General features: G+C 42.2%; 1 protein-coding gene across 2 annotated transcripts in view; it reads left to right on the top strand.

Annotated features, from left to right (window-relative positions):
- Window positions 1–20,027, top strand: part of pla2g4ab (phospholipase A2, group IVAb (cytosolic, calcium-dependent)) — a 49,582-nt gene extending 29,555 nt beyond the window's left edge. For both annotated transcript variants that reach the window (XM_014123555.2, XM_014123556.2), the window contains exons 13-18: window positions 5,167–5,232; window positions 10,101–10,343; window positions 10,774–10,958; window positions 11,154–11,343; window positions 17,150–17,307; window positions 18,045–20,027. In XM_014123555.2, the coding sequence (XP_013979030.1) occupies window positions 5,167–5,232; window positions 10,101–10,343; window positions 10,774–10,958; window positions 11,154–11,343; window positions 17,150–17,307; window positions 18,045–18,182 (980 nt within the window). In that variant the 3' untranslated portion in view covers window positions 18,183–20,027. The remainder of the gene's footprint in view (window positions 1–5,166; window positions 5,233–10,100; window positions 10,344–10,773; window positions 10,959–11,153; window positions 11,344–17,149; window positions 17,308–18,044) is intronic.
- Window positions 20,028–21,626: the final 1,599 nt, after the last annotated feature.

Raw genomic sequence — 21,626 nt, 5'->3', positions numbered from 1 at the left:
TAAACTATTGCAGTATAAATACTGGAGGCTGAGACGGGAGGGGCCCCGTGGCCCCGTCCGAATATACCCCCGGACAGAGCCAACCAGGCAGGATATAACCCCACCCACTTTGCCAAAGCACAGACCCCACACCACTAGAGGGATTTCTTCAAACCACCAACTTACTACCCTGAGACAAGGCTGAGTATAGCCCACGAAGATCTCCCCCACATCACGAACCCAGGGGGGGCGCCAACCCGGACAGGAAGATCACGCCAGTGACTCAACCTACTCAAGTGACACCCCCCTCCTAGGGTTGGCATGGAAGAGCACCAGTAAGCCAGTGACTCAGCCCCCGTAATAGGGTTAGAGAGAGGGGAATAGGCCAGGCAGAGACAGCAAGAGCGATTCGTCGCTCCAGTGCCTTTCCGTTCACCTTCACACCCCTGGGCCAGACTACACTTAATCATAGGACCTACTGAAGTGATGAGTCTTCAATAAAGACTTAAAGGTCGAGACCGAGTATGTGTCTCTCACATGGATAGGTAGACCATTCCATAAAAATGTAGCTCTATAGGAGAAAGCCCTGACTCCAGCTGTTTGCTTAGAAATTCTAGGGACAATAAGGAGGCCTGCGTCTTCTGACCGTAGCGTATGTGTAGGTATGTACGGCAGGACCACATCGGAGAGATAGGTAGGTTAGCAGTAAAACCTGGAAATCAGCCTTAGCCTTAACAGGAAGCCAGTGTAGAGGGGCTAGCACTGGAGCAATATGATCACATTTTTGGGTTCTAGTCAAGATTCTAGCAGTCGTGTTTAGCACTAACTGAAGTGTATTTAGTGCTTTATCCGGGTAGTCGGTGTTAGGTTCTAATTATCAAAGAACTCGATGAACACTATGAAAGCTTAAACCAAGTGTATTCTTCCCAAAGGATCGAACAGCGGAATCGACAAAAGCATGTTTACAATAGTGGTGGTAAATGTATCCCACTTTGGGTGGAGTCTTCTCCTTCTCGCTAAACATTGTATCTTTATTGCAAGTCAGGAAACTAAGTGATACGGGCAATAAATGGTTCCACTTCCCTTAACGTGACCTGATATGACCTCGACCCCCTTATCCACGGTTCTCTCCCCTTATCAGAGATAAGGAGATACTCTGAATGCTCGGCTATGAAAAGCCAACTGACATTTACTTCGGAGGTGCTGACCTGTTGCACCCTCTACAACCGCTGTGATTATTATTATCTGACCCTGCTGGTCATCTATGAACATCTTGGCCAAGTTCTGTTATAATCTCCACTCGGCACAACCAGAAGAGGACTGGCCACCCCTCATAGCCTGGTTCCTCTCTAGGTTTCTTCCTAGGTTCCGGCCTTTCTATGGAGTTTTTCCTAGCCACCGTGCTTCTACATATGCATTGCTTGCTGTTTGGGGTTTTAGGCTGGGTTTCTGTAGAGCACTTTGTGACATCAGCTGATGTAAAAAGGGCTTTATAAATACATTGGATATTTTTGATTGATCAATACTGCCACATGCAATCGTTTTTCCTGCACTCAGCACATACCAAGCTTAATTGCACCCACCATGACCTTCCTACAGATAACCATTAACTCCTGGCATTTACCCTCGACTATGGCACCCCTCATGTCTCTAGCATAACTAATGATTAATATTATTTAACGTTTAGAAATCTGAACCCATCACCGGAAAGTAGAGCATTGCAGTAGTCTAATCTAGAAGTGACAAAAGCATGGATTAACTTTTCTGCATCATTTTTGGACAGAAAGTTTCAGATTTTTGCAATTTGACTTAGATGGAAAAAAAGCTGTCCTTGAAATAGTCTTGATATGTTTGTAAATAGAGAGATCAGGGTCCAGAGTAACACCGAGGTCCTTCACAGTTTTATTTGAGACGACTGTACAACCATCAAGATGAACTGCGTGTACTCCGCCCAAGGTAGAACATCCACCCATACCCTGGCCGATCCTGACAGTAACACCTCAAGAACCTGCCTACCTCCTGATCAGGGAGGTAGGCAGGTTCCTCCACCTGCCCATTAGCTTGAGACTGACCGGGACCCACAGGTGTTCCATGAATGCCTTCCATACACGTGAGGTGAACTGTAGGCCACAGTCTGACACAATATCCTCCGGGATCCTGTAGTGCCGGAAGACGAGTGCCAACACGGTTTGCATGGCCGACGGAAGCCCAGGCAGAGGAAGGAGGCGACAAGCTTTGGAAAACCGGTCCACAACGACGAGAATGGTGGTGTTCCCCTGGGAGGGGGGAAGGTCAGTGACAAAGTCCACCGAGAGGTGAGACCATGGTTGTTGTGGAACCGGCCAGGGAAGGAGCTTACCATAAGGGAGGTGTCTGGGTGTCTTTGACTGAGCACAGATGGAGCAGGAAGAGACATAAATCTGAATGTCCCTAGCCAAGGTGGGCCACCAGTACTTCTCTGTTAGGCAGGCGATGGTACGGCCAATCCCAGGATGAACTGGCACAGGCGCCGTGTGCGCCCAGGAAAGGAAGCGGTCCAGTACACCTGTGGGCACGTAGGCATGATTCTCCGGACACTGTGCAAGTGCGGGTTCCGTACGCAGGGCCTACCGTATGTCCACGTCCCACACCACTGGCGCGATGATGCGGAATAGAGGGATGATGGGGGTCTCCTCTCCCTGCCTCTCTTCTGCGTCATAGAGGCGGGACAGGGTGTCCGCCTTCACATTCTTCAAGCCTGGCCTATAGGAAATTGTGAATTGGAACCTGGCAAAAAATAGAGCCCACCTGGCCTGTCTCGGGTTTAGCCTCTTCGCTGCCCTGATGTACTCCAGTTTGCGGTGGTGCGTACACACCAGGAAAGGGTGTTTGGAACCCTCCAGCCAGTGCCTCCATGCCTTCAGAGCCTTCTTGACCGCCAAGAGTTCCTGGTCCCCTACATCGTAGTTCCTCTAGGCGGGGCTCAGCTGCTTGGAGTAGAAAGCGCAGAGCCGCAGATTTGGAGGGGTCCGGTGCACTGGGATAACACTGCCCCAACTCCTACTTCGGAGGCATTATTTGTTGCAATTGAAAATGTAATAAAATGGTGTTCTGATAGTCCAGGATTATAAGGAAAAATATTAAGATCCACAATATTTATTCCATGGGACAAAACTAGGTCCAGAGTATGACTGTGGCAGTGAGTAGGTCCGGAGACATGTTGGACAAAACCCACTGAGTTGATGATGGCTCCGAAAGCCTTTTGGAGTGGGTCTGTGGACTTTTCCATGTGAATATTAAAGTCACCAAAAAAATATATATATTATCTGCCATGACTACAAGGTCCGATAGTAATTCAGGGAACTCAGTGAGGAACGCTATGTACAGATCAGGAGGCCTGTAAACAGTAGCTATAAAAAGTGATTGTGTAGGCTGCATAGATTTCATGACTAGAAGCTCAAAAGATGAAAACGCAGTCATTTTGATTTGGTAAATTGAAATTTGCTATCGTAAATGTTAGTAACATCTCCGCCTTTGCGGGATGCTGGGGATATGGTCACTAGTGTAACCAGGAGAGGTCTCATTTAACACAGTAAATTCATCTTGCTTAAGCCATGTTTCAGTCAGGCCAATCACATCAAGATTATGATCAGTGATTAGTTCATTGACTATAACTGCCTTGGAAGTGAGGGATCAAACACTAAGTAGTCCTATTTTGAGATGTGAGGTATCACAATCTCTTTCAATAATAACAGGAATGGAGGACGTCTTTATTCCAGTGAGATTGCTAAGGCGAACACCGCCATGTTTAGTTTTGCCCAATCTAGATTGAGGCACGGACACGGTCTCAATGGGGATAGCTGAGCTTACTACACTGACTGTGCAAGTGGCAGACTCCACTAAGCTGGCAGGCTGGCTATCCACCTGCTGCCTGACCTGCATCTCATTGTGGAGCTAGAGGAGTTAGAGCCCTGTTTATGTTCATAGGGCTCCCGAGTGGCGCAGTGGGCTAAGGCACTGCATCTCAGTGCTAGAGGTTTCTCTACAGACCCTGGTTCAACTCCAGGCCGTGATTGGGAGTCCCATAGGGCGGTGCACAATTGGCCCAGCGTCATTAGGGCTTGGGCCGGGGTAGGCCATCATTGTAAATAAGAATTTTTTTTTAACTGATTTGCCTAGTTGGAAATCCTTCCCAGATGAGTTGATTCTGTTATAGCAGCAACGGGGGGACAAACGCCATATTAATTCCCATGATTTTGGAATGAGATGTTCGATGAGCAGGTGTCCACATACTTGTGGTAATGTAGTGTATGCTTCAGAAGTACCTAGAATTCATATAGGTTATATTTTCTGGTGCACCTAACTTTTTAAAGTTGGGAGCACTACTGCTACCATTGAACATTTTTAATTAAGAGCCCTGCGTACATCTTTCTAGTATCTACTTACAGTGCAGCTCATACAGCATTGTCCCAGTGACTGATACCTGGAGGCACTTATTGTGCTAATCTCAAAGGCTTAGTTCCAATTTGATGTGTTAGCCCACAGTCCCCATTCCGATGTGTCGTGTCTGCTCTGCACAACGCAGGCCAACTGCACCTCCCATTGTAGTCTGTTTCCTATTACGCAGCTTTATGTGACACGCGAGTGACAGCTGTACCTGATGCCAACTCACATCACACCCGTCAATCGGTTCCCAAAATAACTTTCTCCTGGGGTTTCTCAGATGAGGGTGTGATTCCCTTCAATGGAAACAAAGATTATGTTCAGCTTCCTGTCACTATTTATAAAGGCTTATGAAGATGTTTGGTTAATGGGCTGTTGAGGTTTGATTTTACCTTTTAACACACCAATACACACACACCGGTAATTCACCAACACACACACACATACCGGTAATTCACCAACACCCACACCTACACAACAATACAGTACATACCAGCTTGCAAGTGCAGTGACTACACATATACTCCTACACACATTCCAAGAACAGACTGATTTATGTTATACGCAGATTGTTTTATTGTGTTTGTTATGTAAGCCATTAGTTTATAAAAAGGTAGGGCCTAAACAATTGAAAGCTAATTGGACAGCCTAATATAAGTGACACCGGTTAGGCCATGATAAGCTCTACGTTTTTGAGATGGTGACTGAAGACTTGGATGTCAGTGAAAGTGTGATTGAGGAAGATGTCCTTGTCTCTTCCCACAGAACAGATAAAACCTCAACACATCGTGGGGGAGGAGAGTATGGACAATGACGAGGAGCCTCGGAAAGGTGAGGACTACAATACCCATGAAGCATAACGATTCATAGGAAATAAACAGAATCCTGAAGAAGTGTATGGTCTAATGGTTGAAACAAATCTCTGCAATGCATCAGCTTCTGTTTTGACATATTTAAACTGCTTCTGGGAAGTCACCGCCCCGACGCTGCATTTTTCATACGTTACGTCTCTTTCCTTTATTTAATTATAACACATTCTTATGTATTTATGCATCATGCTGGAACATAAGTTGAGGTGAGTGCATCAGACTTAATTTCACCCCCTGGCAATTAAACCAACCGTGTTGCATCAGGTTCAACTAGCTGTCAGTGGTTGTTCTTTGCAGATGTAGCTAGCGTGGCTGTCTCTGTGCCAACATGTAAAAATACTATAGTATACTTACTATGGTATAAATACTATAGTGAATACTGTACTAGTTACTGTTGTATAATGTAGTATTTACAGTTAACTATAGTATAAATACTGTAGTAAAATAAAACTGTAGTATATAATATAGTAATTAATGTAGTGTTTTTGCAGATTGTAATATAGTATTTAATGTAGTGTTTTTGTTTTATCTTTGACATAGAAGTGGATTATTTCTCCTTCATGAAACCTACTGGAGAAATACTAGAAGAGCACATTTTCTACAACCTGTAGGGAGTTAGGACTGGGGTCTGAACAGATAGTTCAGAGATTCTGCTCTTTTCTACAACCTGTAGGGAACACAATATATGGTCTGGCACAAATTGTGATGGGGGAGGGGAATGGGCTGGTGTATTCAAATGAAATACTGTAGTATTTAATATTGTTCAAAAAGTCTAGTGTTTTTGCGGACATTACTGTAGTATTTACCTGAGTGCTTTTTTTGTGGATAATACTGTAGAATGTACTATAGTATTCTACAGTATACTACACATTTTATACAACATTTCAAGTACTACATGTTTGAAGGATACTACAGTGTAGTATAGTATTCTACATTATACTACAGTTTACTATAGAATTCTATAGTAAGTACTGTAGTATTCTATAGTTAACTGTAGTATTTTTTAATGTGGGTGTGGTTGGTAGATAATGGCTCTGAGGATTTTTTTGTCTCTGTTAAACCTGTTGTGGGTCAAGAATGTGTGGGTGGCTAGCCTCTGAGGTGATCAATCTCTGTTTTTAGGTGGCAGGTGTTAGTGTTGTGGAGAGAGAGATAGAGAGATGATAGAGAGAGATTAGAAAGAGAGATGAGAGAGAGATGATAGAGAGAGATTATATATAGAGAGAGATGATAGAGAGAGATTATATATAGAGAGAGAGATGATAGAGAGAGATTATAGGGAGAGAGAGAGAGATGATAGAGAAGGAAGGTGCTTGGTCATGTGTAAGTAAAAAGGGCAAAGGTGCACATCTCCAGTCACAACTCCAGTCCTTGTACTATCAGACTGAATATACCTACTTTACAGTATATACTGTATGTGATAGTATTATACCTGGGTATTCAGGTGTGTGGACTGATTGATTGATCAATTACAGTTGAAGTCGGAAGTTTACATACAGTGAGGAAAAAAGTATTTGATCCCATGCTGATTTTGTACGTTTGCCCACTGACAGAAATTATCAGTCTATAATTTTAATGGTAGGCTTATTTGAACAGTGAGAGACAGAATAACAACAACAAAAATCCAGAAAAACACATGTAAAAAATGTTAGACATTTATTTGCATTTTAATGAGGGAAATAAGTATTTGACCCCTCTGCAAAACATGACTTAGTACTTGGTGGCAAAACCCTTGTTGGCAATCACAGAGGTCAGACGTTTCTTGTAGTTGGCCACCAGGTTTGCACACATCTCAGGAGGGATTTTGTCCCACTCCTCTTTGCAGATCTTCTCCAAGTCATTAAGGTTTCGAGGCTGACGTTTGGCAACTCGAACCTTCAGCTCCCTCCACAGATTTTCTATGGGATTAAGGTCTGGAGACTGGCTAGGCCACTCCAGGACCTTAATGTGCTTCTTCTTGAGCCACTCCTTTGTTGCCTTGGCCGTGTGTTTTGGGTCATTGTCATGCTGGAATACCCATCCACGACCCATTTTCAATGCCCTGGCTGAGGGAAGAAGGTTCTCACCCAAGATTTGACGGTACATGGCCTCGTCCATCGTCCCTTTGATGCGGTGAAGTTGTCCTGTCCCCTTAGCAGAAAAACACCCCCAAAGCATAATGTTTCCACCTCCATGTTTGACGGTGGGGATTATGTTCTTGGGGTCATAGGCAGCATTCCTCCTCCTTGCTGCCAAAGAGCTCCATTTTGGTCTCATCTGACCACAACACTTTCACCCAGTTGTCCTCTGAATCATTCAGATATTCATTGGCAAACTTCAGACGGGCATGTATATGTGCTTTCTTGGGCAGGGGGACCTTGCGGGCGCTGCAGGATTTCAGTCCTTCACGGCGTAGTGTGTTACCAATTGTTTTCTTGGTGACTATGGTCCCAGCTGCCTTGAGATCATTGACAAGATCCTCCCGTGTAGTTCTGGGCTGATTCCTCACCGTTGTCATGATCATTGCAACTCCACAAGGTGAGATCTTGCATGGAGCCCCAGGCCGAGGGAGATTGACAGTTCTTTTGTGTTTCTTCCATTTGCGAATAATCGCACAAACTGTTGTCACCTTCTCACCAAGCTGCTTGGCGATGGTCTTGGAGCCCATTCCAGCCTTGTGTAGGTCTACAATCTTGTCCCTGACATCCTTGGAGAGCTCTTTGGTCTTGGTCATGGTGGAGAGTTTGGAATCTGATTGATTGATTGCTTCTGTGGACAGGTGTCTTTTATACAGGTAACAAGCTGAGATTAGGAGCACTCCCTTTAAGAGTGTGCTCCTAATCTCAGCTCGTTACCTGTATAAAAGACACCTGGGAGCCAGAAATCTTTCTGATTGAGAGGGGGTCAAATACTTATTTCCCTCATTAAAATGCAAATCAATTTATAACATTTTTGACATGCATTTTTCTGGATTTTTTTGTTGTTATTCTGTCTCTCACTGTTCAAATAAACCTACCATTAAAATTATAGACTGCTCATTTCTTTGTCAGTGGGCAAATGTACAAAATCAGCAGGGGATCAAATACTTTTTTCCCTCACTGTACACCTTAGCCAAGTACATTTAAACTCAGTTTTAAACAATTCCTGACATTTAATCCTAGTAAAAATTCCCTGTCTTAGGTCAGTTAGGATCACCACTTTATTTTAACAATGTGAAATGTCAGAATAATAGCAGAGAGAATGATTTATTTCAGCTTTTATTTCTTTCATCACATTCCCAGTGGGTCAGAAGTTTAGATACACTCAATTAGTATTTGGTAGCATTACCTTTAAATAGTTTAACTTGGGTCAAACGTTTCGGGTAGCCTTCCACAAGCTTCCCACAATAAGTTGGGTGAATTTTGGCCCATTCCTCCTGACAGAGCTGGTGTAACTGAGTCAGGTTGGTAGGCCGCCTTGCTCGCACACGCTTTTTCAGTTCTGCCCACAAAGTTTCTATGGGATTGAGGTCAGGGCTTTGTGATGGCCACTCCAATACCTTCACTTTGTTCTCCTTAAGCCATTTTGCCACAACTTTGGAAGTATGCTTGGGGTCATTGTCCATTTGGAAGACCCATTTGCGACCAAGCTTTAACTTCGTGACTGATGTCTTGAGATGTTGCTTCAATATATCCACATAATTTTCTTCCCTCATGATACCATCTATTTTGTGAAGTGCACCAGTCCCTCCTGCAGCAAAGCACCCCCACAAAATGATGCTGCCACCCCGTGGTTCACGGTTGGGGTGGTGTTCTTTGGCTTGCAAGCCTCCCCCAATTTCCTCCAAACATAATGATGGTCATTATGGCCAAACAGTTCTATTTTTGTTTCATCAGACCAGAGGACATTTCTCCAAAAGTACGATCTTTGTCCCCATGTGCAGTTGCAAACCGTAGTCTGGCGTTTTTATGGCAGTTTTGGAGCAGTGGCATCTTCCATGCTGAGGGGCCTTTCAGGTTATGTTGACATAGGACTCGTTTTACTGTGGATATAGATACATTTGTACCTGTTTCCTCCAGTATCTTCACAAGGTCCTTTGCTGTTGTTCTGGGATTGATTTGCACTTTTCGCACAAAAGTACATTCATCTCTAGGAGACAGAGCGCGTCTCCTTCCTGAGCGGTATGACGGCTGCGTGGTCCCATGTTTATACTTTCGTACTATTGTTTGTACAGATGAATGTGGTACCTTCAGGCGTTTGGAAATCCCAAGGATGAACCAGACTTGTGGAGGCCTCCAATTTTTTTTCTGAGGTCTTGGCTGATTTTCCCATGATGTCACGCAGAGTCACTGAGTTTGAAGGTAGACCTTGAAATACATCCACAGGTACATCTCCAATTGACTCAAATGATGTCAATTATTCTATCAGAAGCTTCTAAAGCCATGACATCAGGCACAGTCAACTTAGTGTATGTAAACTTCTGACCCACTGGAATTGTGATACAGTGAATTATAAGTGAAATAATCTGTCTGTGAACAATTGTTGGAAAAATTACTTGTGTCATGCACACAGTAGATGTTCTAACCAACTTGCCAAAACTATAGTTTGTTAACAAGACATTTGTGGAGTGGTTGAAAAAATAGTTTTAATGACTCCAACCTAAGTGTATGTAAACTTCCGACTTCAACTGTAAGTGCCAGGGAGAAAAGTCAAGATCTACAGGTGTGCACTTCAGATCAAGGACTATCAAGCACCTCTAGCTACCAATTATCCTGTAAGCTTACAAGTACATCCCATGTGCCTCTCTTTATCAACATTGTCCCCTTCTCTCTCCCTTGCATCTTTTCTGATTTCAATATCTCTCCTTTCCAGGAGGCAGTGAGAACCCGGATGATGAGTACCACCGCACCGCCCAGAACAGCTGGGTCCAGCGAATGATCACCTCCCTCTTCAGCGACTCCTCACTGTTCAACACACGGGAGGGGCGGGCGGGGAAGGTCCATAACTTCATGCTGGGCCTCAACCTCAACACCAACATGCCCTTCTCCACCTTCGGAGACTTCATGTACCAGAACTCCTGCGCCTCCGTCGAGGATGAGGTGGACGCTGTCACAGGTCAGATGTCAAATCTGGTGATCCAGGAGTTCTAGATGTAACACATTCTAGATTCTATATTCCAGATATACCTGTTTGACAGGTCTATGACTGTTGTTACAGTCTAAATAAAGCAGATTCTAGATCCAGTAGAATTTGGCAATAGAGCTCTTGTTGGAGCTGTGTACTATTCAATAGACTTACGGTGGAGTTATTGAAAGGTTATGGTGGTGATTTTATTTAAGTCTGAGTGCATAATAAAACTGCCTCAATTACAGTACAGTTACAGCACAATAACGTTACTAAATGCCAGACTGTGTACAAATGGAAACCGCTATAGTATGACCATACACACACACACACACCCACACCTCCACATACCCATCCACACAACATTTCTACCTTAACACGTTCTGTATTTATTCTGCATCGTATTCCATAACGTTCTCAGACCCCGATGAGTTTGCTGATATCTACGAGCCCCTGGACGTGAAGAGTAAGAAGATCCATATAGTAGACAGTGGTTTGACCTATAACCTCCCGTACCCCCTCATCCTGCGGCCGCAGCGTGGCGTCGACCTCATCATCTCCTTTGACTTCTCAGCTCGCCCCAGCGACTCCAGCCCGCCCTTCAAGGTCATTGTGATGACAAGCGCTACCTGCCAGTACTTCCTGGTTTTAAAATCTTTGTGTTTATTTCATTTTATCATTGATAATTTTTTTGTGAGCAATTTCTGTGTAATTATTAAGGTGTTAAGATAAAAGTTTTAATAATTGAACTATGCAATAGTAATCAAGAGGCTAGCTTTTTGACTTGTGTTTGGTATATAGGAGCTTCTGCTGGCTGAGAAGTGGGCCCGGATGAACAAACTGCCGTTCCCTAAGATCGACCCTAAAGTGTTTGACCGCGAGGGCCTGAAAGAGTGCTACGTCTTCAAGCCAAAAAAGGGGGAAAGGAACTGCCCCACTGTCATCCATTTTGTCCTGGTCAACATCAACTTCAGGACGTTCAAAGCCCCTGGTAAGTACTGTATGTGTACTGTATAACTGAGGTAGGACCAAGTCACTGTTATTCGAGTCCACAACTCTTGTGTATACCATATGCATGTCTGTACAGGTTGTGTATGGGAAATATATTAGATTTCTTTAGTCGAGCAGTAGTCTGGTATACAAGAAAAAAAAAGAAAAAGAAAATCATGGTGTATAAGACACCTGTCTGATACGTGCCTGGTTGAGTGGACTGATCCATTGTGGAGGCCGTGGGGATGGCACAGTCCATCAGTCTTAGACTTATATTATGTACAATGGTGCAATACAAATACAGTTTTTATAACAAATGGTCGCTATCCACGGTTCTGAAACACATCAGTGCGCTGTTGAATTGGCGCTTGTTGCTATGTGCATAATGGTAAAGTTAAACAGCATATTGGTGTTGAGAACAATGTGGCGGAGGCAGCAGTGGAGTTAGGAGATGAGAAAACAATCCTTGCCTTAATTATCTAAGAAAAGTGAGGAGAGAGGAAACCCCAACTTAATTAGGTCTATAACCAATAGCCTAACCGTTAAATGTGCCTGGCTTTATAAATCATCCATATCTACATAAATAAGACACATCCTGCTTCTGTTGCCTGTTTTACTGTTTGGTTGGTGGTCTAATGATTCCGTGAGCAGCAATCCTCTTGCTGTTTTTAATCTTTGCTATGCTGTAATAAAGGCTTTACACTTGTTTTGTTAGACCAGCCTCTGGTATTATTTATAATGTATTTAATGTTGTTTACACTGTTCCAAATTATAATTTATAATAATAATAATAACCATCCTTTTTCCTTGATCTCCTTCTTATTGTTATTATTACTATTATTATGATCATCATTATAATAATAAGTAATGTCATTATCATTAGTAAGGTTAGTATAGCAGTCTTGTTGAACCACCATTGAGCTGTAGGCCAAAGAGAGCATCCTCTTTAGTCTTAATAACGTAACTTACGTAGGCCTATATTTCAATACTTATATAGGCTACTGTATCAATCAATCATTTATTTGTTCATGTCATCACACAGCATACAAGTTATTCATGACGTGAAATGCAATCAAGCATTTTAGTTTTAAAATAAAATAATAATTACCATAAACAATAAATAGGCCTAAACTGTTCCATTTCGGGAAATTTCATTAACGAATGAATGCGACTGTTTTTGACTTTGATGTAATAGAGGCTTTACAAAAAAAAAAAAAAATGTTACAACAGACTCTGTAGTATGCTTACAATTTATTTAGTGTTGTTTACGTTGTTCCAAACGGTCAGAAAAATTGTTGTAATCTAACAGCAGCTGTTTGGCACACATAATATGTACGAAGCGCTTGCTCCTTACCTTATTTTTCTTGATCTCCAGTATTTTCCACAACTAGTCAAATGTATTCCACACATCTGACTTCCCCTTTACCTCCTGTGCAACCAGTAAACGTTCCCCCGTTTCAAGTTTATTTGTCACGTCGTGTGCATCCATTTTTATGTAATGTGTTACGTTGTGAGTTGATTTTTCTATTTAACCTTTATTTAACTAGGCAAGTCACTTAAGAAAAAATTATTATTTACAATGACGTCCTACCCCGGCCAAACCCGGACGATGCTGGGCCAATTGTGCGCCGCCCTATGGGACTCCCAATCGCAGCCGGTTGTGATACAGCCTGGATTCGAACCAGGGTGTCTGTAGTGACGTAGTGCCTTAGACCACTGCGCCACTCGGTAGCCCCTGAGTTTATAACCAGTTTATCGAGTATATAACCAGTTTATTGATGTGGTAATGATATGCTAGTCAACTGCAATCCTCTAGTCATTTGTGTGTCTTAATTATTTAATCAAACAATTTTCTTAAAGCATCAGACAAGCTCAGTGCATATAGTTGATTTGATAAAAATACATAGGATGTGTCTGTATATGGAAACAATTTATCAGGGACAGCCCTAGCATACTGTTTTTTTAACCTTTATTTAATGTTCTGTTGCTGATGACTAGGATAAATGCAGAAAAAGATTTCAGGACTAGGCCTATCTGACTTATATGATTATGATGGTCATAATGCTTCTTGACAATGTCATAAAGTGTATTTACTTAGTCCAAGTAACATGACACAGGATAGTCATAATGCTTCATGACAGTGTCATGAAGTGTATTTTCTGCTAGATATTTAACATAATGTTAAATACATTATGAAGAAAAAAAATCACAATATACATAATTCATTACAACAACAACAAAGGACTTAAGAAACAAACTTTCAAACAAAAATAAACTTTTGACACTCATGTAGGTGTCCTAACCAGCCATAAAATAACATAATACAGTGCATTCGGAAAGTATTCAGACCCCTTGACTTTTTCAACATTTTTGTTACGTTTTGCCTTATTCTGAAATGGATTAAATAATTTTTTTACTCATCAATCTACAGACAATACCCCATAATGACAAAGCAAAAACAGGTTTTTAGAAATGTGTGCAAAGTGAAGAGGCGACTGCGGGATGCTGGCTTTCTAGGCAGAGTTGCAAAGAAAAAGCCATATCTCAGACTGGCCATTAAAAAGAAAAGATTAAGATGGGCAAAAGAACACAGACACTGGACAGAGGAACTCTGCCTAGAAGCCAGCATCCCGGAGTCGCCTCTTCACTGTTGACATTGAGACTGGTGTTTTGCGGGTACTATTTAATGAAGCTGCCAGTTGAGGACATGTGAGGCGCCTGTTTCTCAAACTAGACACTCTAATGTACTTGTCCTCTTGCTCAGTTGTGCACCGGGGCCTCCCACTCCTCTTTCTATACTGGTTAGAGACAGTTTTCTCTGTTCTGTGAAGGGAGTAGTACGCAGCGCTGTACGAGATCTTCAGTTTCTTGGCAATTTCTCACCTTGTAATCAAACCCACAAATGCTGATGCTCAAGATACTCAACTAGTCTAAAGAAGGCCAGTTTTATTGCTTCTTTAATCAGAACAACAGTTTTCAGCTGTGCTAACATAATTGCAAAAGGGTTTTCCAATGATCAATTAGCCTTTTAAAATGATAAACTTGGATTAGCTAACACAACATTCCATTGGAACACAGGAGTGATGGTTGCTGATAATGGGCCTCTGTACGCCTATGTAGATATTCCATTCAAAATAAGTCCTAGCTACAATAGTTATTTACAACATTAACAATGTCTACACTGTATTTCTGATCAATTTGATGTTATTTTAATGGACAAAAAAAATGTGCTTTTCTTTCAAAAACAAGGACATTTCTAGGTGACTCCAAACTTTTGAACGGTAGTGTATTCCATACATAAGAGTACGCTCCTTACTGACTGTGTTTGCCCATAGGGAATATGCTCCTAAGGAAGTTGAAGGTTTATGCTAGAAAAGAGGGTTGTGTGTGGGATTGGTATCTTAAAAGCTGCCTGGTGGGGTGACTCATAAGGAGAAGATCTGTGACCAGGTGCTATGGTGGGAATCTCTTGCTATGCTGGGAGCGAAGTGTGTGTAAACAGGGTATACATCATCGGCCATAGGAAGACAGGGACACACATAGACATTGGCCAGGCCTCTCTCCTCAGCTCACACACTGAATTATAGTGTTTTAGGGCCTCACGAACGAGGGACACTCACATGTATATATCCTCTGCTGTATTTGTGTTGTGTAGGAGAGAGAGTAGGCCATATCACTGGTCTGGTATTTCCCTGTAGAGTCAGTGACAAGTGTGTCATCATTTAGTGATCATTCATTCATGGAATTAGGAAATACATGAGAAGACATGTTTTAACAACCCAACCCAACCTCGTAAGGCAGACGGAAATAGTTGCTGTACCTGCAGGCAACAGATTACGTAGTGTGTGGCCATTTTGTCTAGTCCACGTCCTCAGTTAGAGCCCTGCATGGGCATGAATGTTAAGCCCTACCCATGCCCGATTGCTTCTGCCAGACCCTGCCCGAAACCCAAAATCAGAAATAACTTCCTCTGTTAGTAAATCCATTAGCTGCTCCTCTCTGTCTGTCACCCGCTCCCTGTGCGCTGCTCACTCTGCATGCGCTCTGCTCATGGTGGCTCTGCGTCTGTGAGTATCCAAAGCAACGGCTCCACTTGGGCTGCTCTGCTCAATGATGAGACATGAGAAAGCAGTTAGTGGTTATCTACTTTTTACCACTAAACTCTGACAAAACTCGAGGAACATTATTATTTTCTGTGAAATATATTTGAGATAGAAGCACTTCTGACACCATGTTATGATCTTCGATCTCAGTCAGATATGGCTGTGTTGCGCAGCAGAGCACAAGCAAATGGCTCAGCTTAAAAATGTTAGTAATCGATTTAGTGATACCCGAGCCTTGCCCGTACCCTAGTTATTGATGGAAAAACAGGCCATACCCGGCCCTGACTCGATGTATAATGTCGGGGCCCGTCGGACTATGGTTGTAAAGTACTATGGTTGTAGCCATCAATTGTCCAATTAACAATCACCCGTATTAGCAAACTTATTTCATTTCAAACTTCACATTTCTCATGTACAGACTACTTATCACAATGAACGATATCAGCAAAATTCCTGCGATAAGTGATCGGTATGGTCGGTGTCAATCATTTGCAGTTTATCGTCCCAGCTCTAACTCAACAGTGAAATCGAAGCTAACCTCAAGGGTTAAGTTAAGGCGTTCATTCCGAGTTGTTAAAAGGAAAGAGTCAACCATTCTGAATCTTATATTGTTTTTTGTGCATCTTTTAGGGATGTTCTATTGAACCCATGACATTCAGAGCCATAACTCACGGTTTAAGAGATAAGATGTTAACAGGCACTCGTATTGCCCCGAGTGGAGGAGAAATTGCCATGTAAATAAAATGACTAGCCATCGTTTGTTAAAACGGGTTGACAGCTCACCATCACCCTGGAGCTTGGGCTGAAACATCCATAGTTCTCAATGAGTCATATGATATAGGCTAGTATTAGCTATCACTGTCACACAAGGAAAGAATGGTATATGGCCAATTATTAGTTAGTCATAGTCACTATCATCCTGAAGGACATATAGTGCCTTCAGAAAGTATTCACAGGCTTTCTTCATTTCACTCTGTCATTCAGGTTATTATTGGAGAGTAACTACAATGTTGTTGATCCATCCCCAGTTCTCTCTTGTCACAGCCATTAAACTCTATAACTGTTTTAAAGTCACCATTGGCCTCATGGTGAAATCCTGAGTGGTTTCCTTCCTCTCTGCCAACTGAGTTATGAAGGACTCCTGTATATTTGTAGTGACTGGATGTATTGATACACCATCCAAAGTGTGATTAATAACTTTACCATGCTCAAAGGGATTTTGAAGTCTCCTTTTTTTTACCCATCTACCAATAGGTACCCTTCTTTGGGAGGCATTGGAAAAACCATCCTGGTCTTTGTGGTTGAACATGTGTTTGAAATTCACTGCTCGACTGAGGGACCTTACAGATAATTTTATGTGTGGAGTACAAAGATGAGGTAGTCCTAAAAAAATAATGTTAAAAACACTTATCTGTGAGTCCATGACTTTTTAAGCACATTTTTACTCCTTAACTTATTTAGGCTTGCCATAACAAAGAGGTTGAATACTTATTGACTAAAGACATTTCAGCTCTACATTTTTATTAATTTGTAAAAATGTCTAATTCCACGTTGACATTATGGGGTATTGTGTGTAGGCCAGTGACACAACATCTCAATTTAATCCATTTTAAATTCAGGCTGTAACACAACACAATGTGGAAAAAGTCAAGGGGTGTTGATACTTTCTGAAGTACATATCATCCTGTTGCTGTGTGTTTGAAGGAGTTCCTCGTGAGACAGAAAAGGAGAAGGAGATGGCTGACTTTGACATCTTCGACGACCCTGAGACGCCGTACTCCACGTTTAACTTCCAGTACTCCAACCAGGCCTTCACACAGCTCCACGACCTCATGGAGTTCAACACGCTCAACAACATCGAGGTACGTTCAGCCTTCAACTGCCTCACCACTGGCTACTGTACCTCCATTTCTAAATATGTTAGAAGGTCAGACAGTCATTGGAAGAGTTAGATAAATTAGGAGCTCTAAAAACGGGTATGTCGATATGGAATGTTCAAACATCAAGGTCAATTTGAATGCTGGAGCCATACTAGTTTTCTCTGGGGTTGGTGTGTTATGGTGTTGGTGTGTTTTACAACATCAAGGTCAAATTGACATTCAGTTGTTCTGGCTCTTATGCACTTTGTGTGGCTGTCTAAAAAGATCCCACGAATCAAAAGGTCAGTTCAGTCGGTCAGAACTAATATGCCAATGACTAAAGGGGTTTCTCGATATGACAGAAGTACTGTATGTAGGTAGATACTGATTCCTGCTCCTGATTCCTGCTCAAACCACCCTCAACAAAGAGGTCAGTTTGGTTAGCCAGAACTAATGTATGTAAAACAACATTGCAACAATGTAAATGTCAGTTCAGCCAGGCAGATGTAATGTATGTAAAACATTCCAGAAACATCAATGTTTGCTCAATTATCTGTCAGTAACTAGGGGTCCCCCGGACATGGAACTTCAAACATCTGTGTAGGCCTATGCTGATTGTTTTTTATCTAACCTCTAACCACATTTAAATTAATTATGATTTCTTGTTAACGGTCATTTGACTAACCACTTGTGTAGGTTAATACAGAGTGTTTTATCCATTCCACATCTCTCTTGACCAGGTGATAAAAGAGGCCATTAAGGAGAGCATCATGTACAGGAAGGAGAATCCATCCCGCTGCTCCGTGTCCCTCTCACTCAATGAGATCCAAAACAAAATGTTCCTGAAGCGGGAGACGCGGGAGAAACCCCTGAAGTGAGAGCCGGAATGCTGGGAAGAGCAAGGTCAAGCTATCAGACGAAACTGTGCCATTGGAGAGTGGAGATTTTCCAATATTTTTACATTTTCATTAGGGAAACTTTGTTGGTTTGTTTTGTCCATTTAATGTGAATGAAGAGGGTTTGGTGTAAAACATGGAAACCAGTGGTGGATATCACTGAACAACATGACAAAGACTTGTTATGGACCCTAAAGTTGAGTGATATAAAGTCTGAAGAGATGTTAAAATAGCAGTAAACTAAACTCTAGGCTCCTTAATTGACTTTCCATTTTTACAAGTGCTACTCATGTATGTATTATGTGTTTTTAATGTAGAGGGTTTTCCTACAGTATAGTTGTAAACAGTTCTTACTGATCTAAACAAGTGATCTCATAGGAAACCATGGAAACCATAGAAGAAGAGGCGTCCTTAAACCATCAGGTTCTGTTCGATGCCAACTACTAAAACACCGCCAAGTGCAACTGTCTGGATTCCTCAAACATCTCAATTATGTTTATTCAACGCAGGGAGTGGCTCCAACAACAAACAACACTCAACACCATAGAAACGGCCTTTCTGTCTGCCTCCTTTATAGTCCTCTCTCACGTTAGAGTGTGTTTATTTTCCTGACTGTGTTATTTCAGGCTTCCCCTTATATACTCAGACCAAGTTTTTTTGGGGGCAGAGTAATTTCCTCCCACCGTGATCCCTCCTCACCCCCACCATCCTCCCATACTCTTCCCCGCAGATATGGTCTGGTGTGTCTGTGCTGAGGTGGGGTGAGAGGGGTGGGGTGTAACCCTGGAGAGGGTGTGGTGTGATGGCTTCACGGCTCTTGTCGGCACACAATGGAATTTCAAACACTACACCTACACCTGCAGCAGCGTCTGAAGAGAACTGTCTGACATACTACACCTACACTTGCAGGGGTCAAGGGGTATCCAGTGTGCTGTGGAATTTTACACAGAACAGAAAACACTGTCTGCTGACCATGGTCTGCCTGAGCTCACATTTAAGCCTAGTTTTTATAACAATGTTATGTAAAACAGGTGATTTTCGAAATCTTTTATCACAGTAGCCCAAACTTCAGTTACTTCTAGCTGGCAACTTGTTTTTTGTGTGTTTTTACTGTGTATTTTCTTTTGTGCAAATTAATATTTCTGCATTCTTTGACCCTTTAACCTTATTGTTTATTACTTTTAGGTCACAGGAGGTTGGTGGCATCTTAATTGGGGAGGACAGGCTCGTGGTAATGACTGGAGTGGAATGGTATCAAATACATCAAACACATGGTTTCCAAGAAATCTTGGTTTCCAGGTGTTTGATGCCATTCCATTCGCTCTGTTCTTGCCATTATTATGAGCCGTCCTCCCCTCAGCAGCCTCCACTGCTTTAAGTCTCCCAGAGATTGTCATATTGTTGTTGGCTATTTTCATACTGAATTGCATTTCATACTGAACTTTGTGCAACGTCGCACAAGCAATGACAGTCATACCGCTTGATCTTTTCAGGACACCTGTGTGGCATCTTTTTATTTAATGGATTTTATTCTCTTAGGTAGAATGAGTACATGGAGAGTAGGAAATATTTGTCTTTTTTTTCATGTAAAGCTGTCTTGGACTACAGTTAATATGGACTACAGTCTTATTTTTTTGTTTTTTTGCAATTTTTACAATTATGGGAAATAAAGTGTTAAAAGGATTTCAAACTGAGAATATCCAAGTAGTGTAGTCATACACTTCTGCTTTTCTTACTATGTCATTTTTATTATTTTAACCAATAACATACACCATGTTTATGTACAACGTACATGTAATTGAATAAAAGTCCCCCGTTTTCTTCTTTCTCAGTAGTCCAACACCCACTATACATGTTATTGTGACTAGGAAAAGGGAAAGAAATCCAGGTTGTACAAGTACTTGCTAACACTATTCATGTCATGCAACGTTTCCACTATAAAAATGGCAACTTGATGCTTGAATTCACGACCATGTAGATCCCGGAAATCAGAGGTTTAACACACACACACACTGTAACTTTCACTGGACTGGAAAACATATTTTAGGCTTATGAAAGGAAATGACCTAGATCTGGCTGTGTCTTTTTCATAGGTCTGCTACTATGGGAAACCCCATCACAACAAGGACAATGTGGCCACAGTAAAATAATCCACCTGAAACCTTCATAAAATGAAGCCCAGGCAGTTTCTTAGCAGAATCTTCCTCCAGCTACAGAACATAACCGTAGCCACCCACAGGCTGGTTAGAGACCTGTTGAAGCACATCGCACAGTAAATCATTACATTTTCCAATTAAATCATCATGCAAAAGTAATATTCCCATCATGTGAGAGTACTAATTATGTGCTTAGGATAGTTTGCTGCGGTGCACGTCTGAGGGTGCCTCCTCTCTGGCATGAAAACCACTCGCCTAACGCCCTCTGGATTGACTTTAACGTGCTCCGCTTACTGTAGCCTAGCTGCACAGCACAGCCATGCCTGGCAGACACACAGACAGCCATTCAGAAACCTTCAAGGCCTTTGAAGGCTACACTCAAAAGCCTTGTCGCCCTAGAGTGCTGTCTGCCTGTCTTTCTTAATGTATGTGAGGTGAGAATGATTTTCATATTGGCGTGTTATTATGTTATTCTAACACACCACACGTAAGGGTCATGTATGTGCCTGCATGTTTTCTTCTTGATGTGCTGAGTCATTCTCACCGCACACAGACAGACAGGCTGTGGTGCACCCCAGTAACCAAGACAGGGCTGCTCTGGAGGAACGCACGCAACCAGACACACACAGGCCTCTACCATCATACAGTGTACTGTGTATCAACTATAGAACGAGTATCATTGTGGAGAACAATTTACTATAACGTATGTTAGATTTACTATGAAATAAATATATACAATAACCTATGTTAGATTTACTATGAAATAAATATATACAATAACCTATTTTAGATTTACTATGAAATAAATATATACAATAACCTATGTTAGATTTACAATAACCTCTGCACACTTGCAGGCATCAACCTGCGTGTGGTATATATCAGGTCAGTCAGACTGTGTGTGGTACATGTCAGGTCAGTCAGACTGTGTGGTATATATCAGGTCAGTCAGACTGTGTGGTATATATCAGGTCAGACAGACAGTGTGTGGTACATATCAGGTCAGTCAGACTGTGTGATACATATCAGGTCAGTCAGACTGTGTGTGGTACATGTCAGGTCAGTCAGACTGTGTGGTACATATCAGGTCAGTCAGACTGTGTGGTACATATCAGGTCAGTCAGACTGTGTGTGGTACATGTCAGGTCAGTCAGACTGTATGGTACATATCAGGTCAGTCAGACTGTATGGTACATATCAGGTCAGTCAGACTGTGTGATACATATCAGGTCAGTCAGACTGTGTGTGGTACATGTCAGGTCAGTCAGAC

This window comes from Salmo salar, chromosome ssa10, assembly GCF_905237065.1.
Source record: "Salmo salar chromosome ssa10, Ssal_v3.1, whole genome shotgun sequence".
In the NCBI taxonomy this organism is placed as follows: domain Eukaryota; kingdom Metazoa; phylum Chordata; class Actinopteri; order Salmoniformes; family Salmonidae; genus Salmo; species Salmo salar.
The sequence above is the reverse complement of the archived record's forward strand: the minus strand, read 5'-3'. Positions and strand labels throughout refer to the sequence as shown.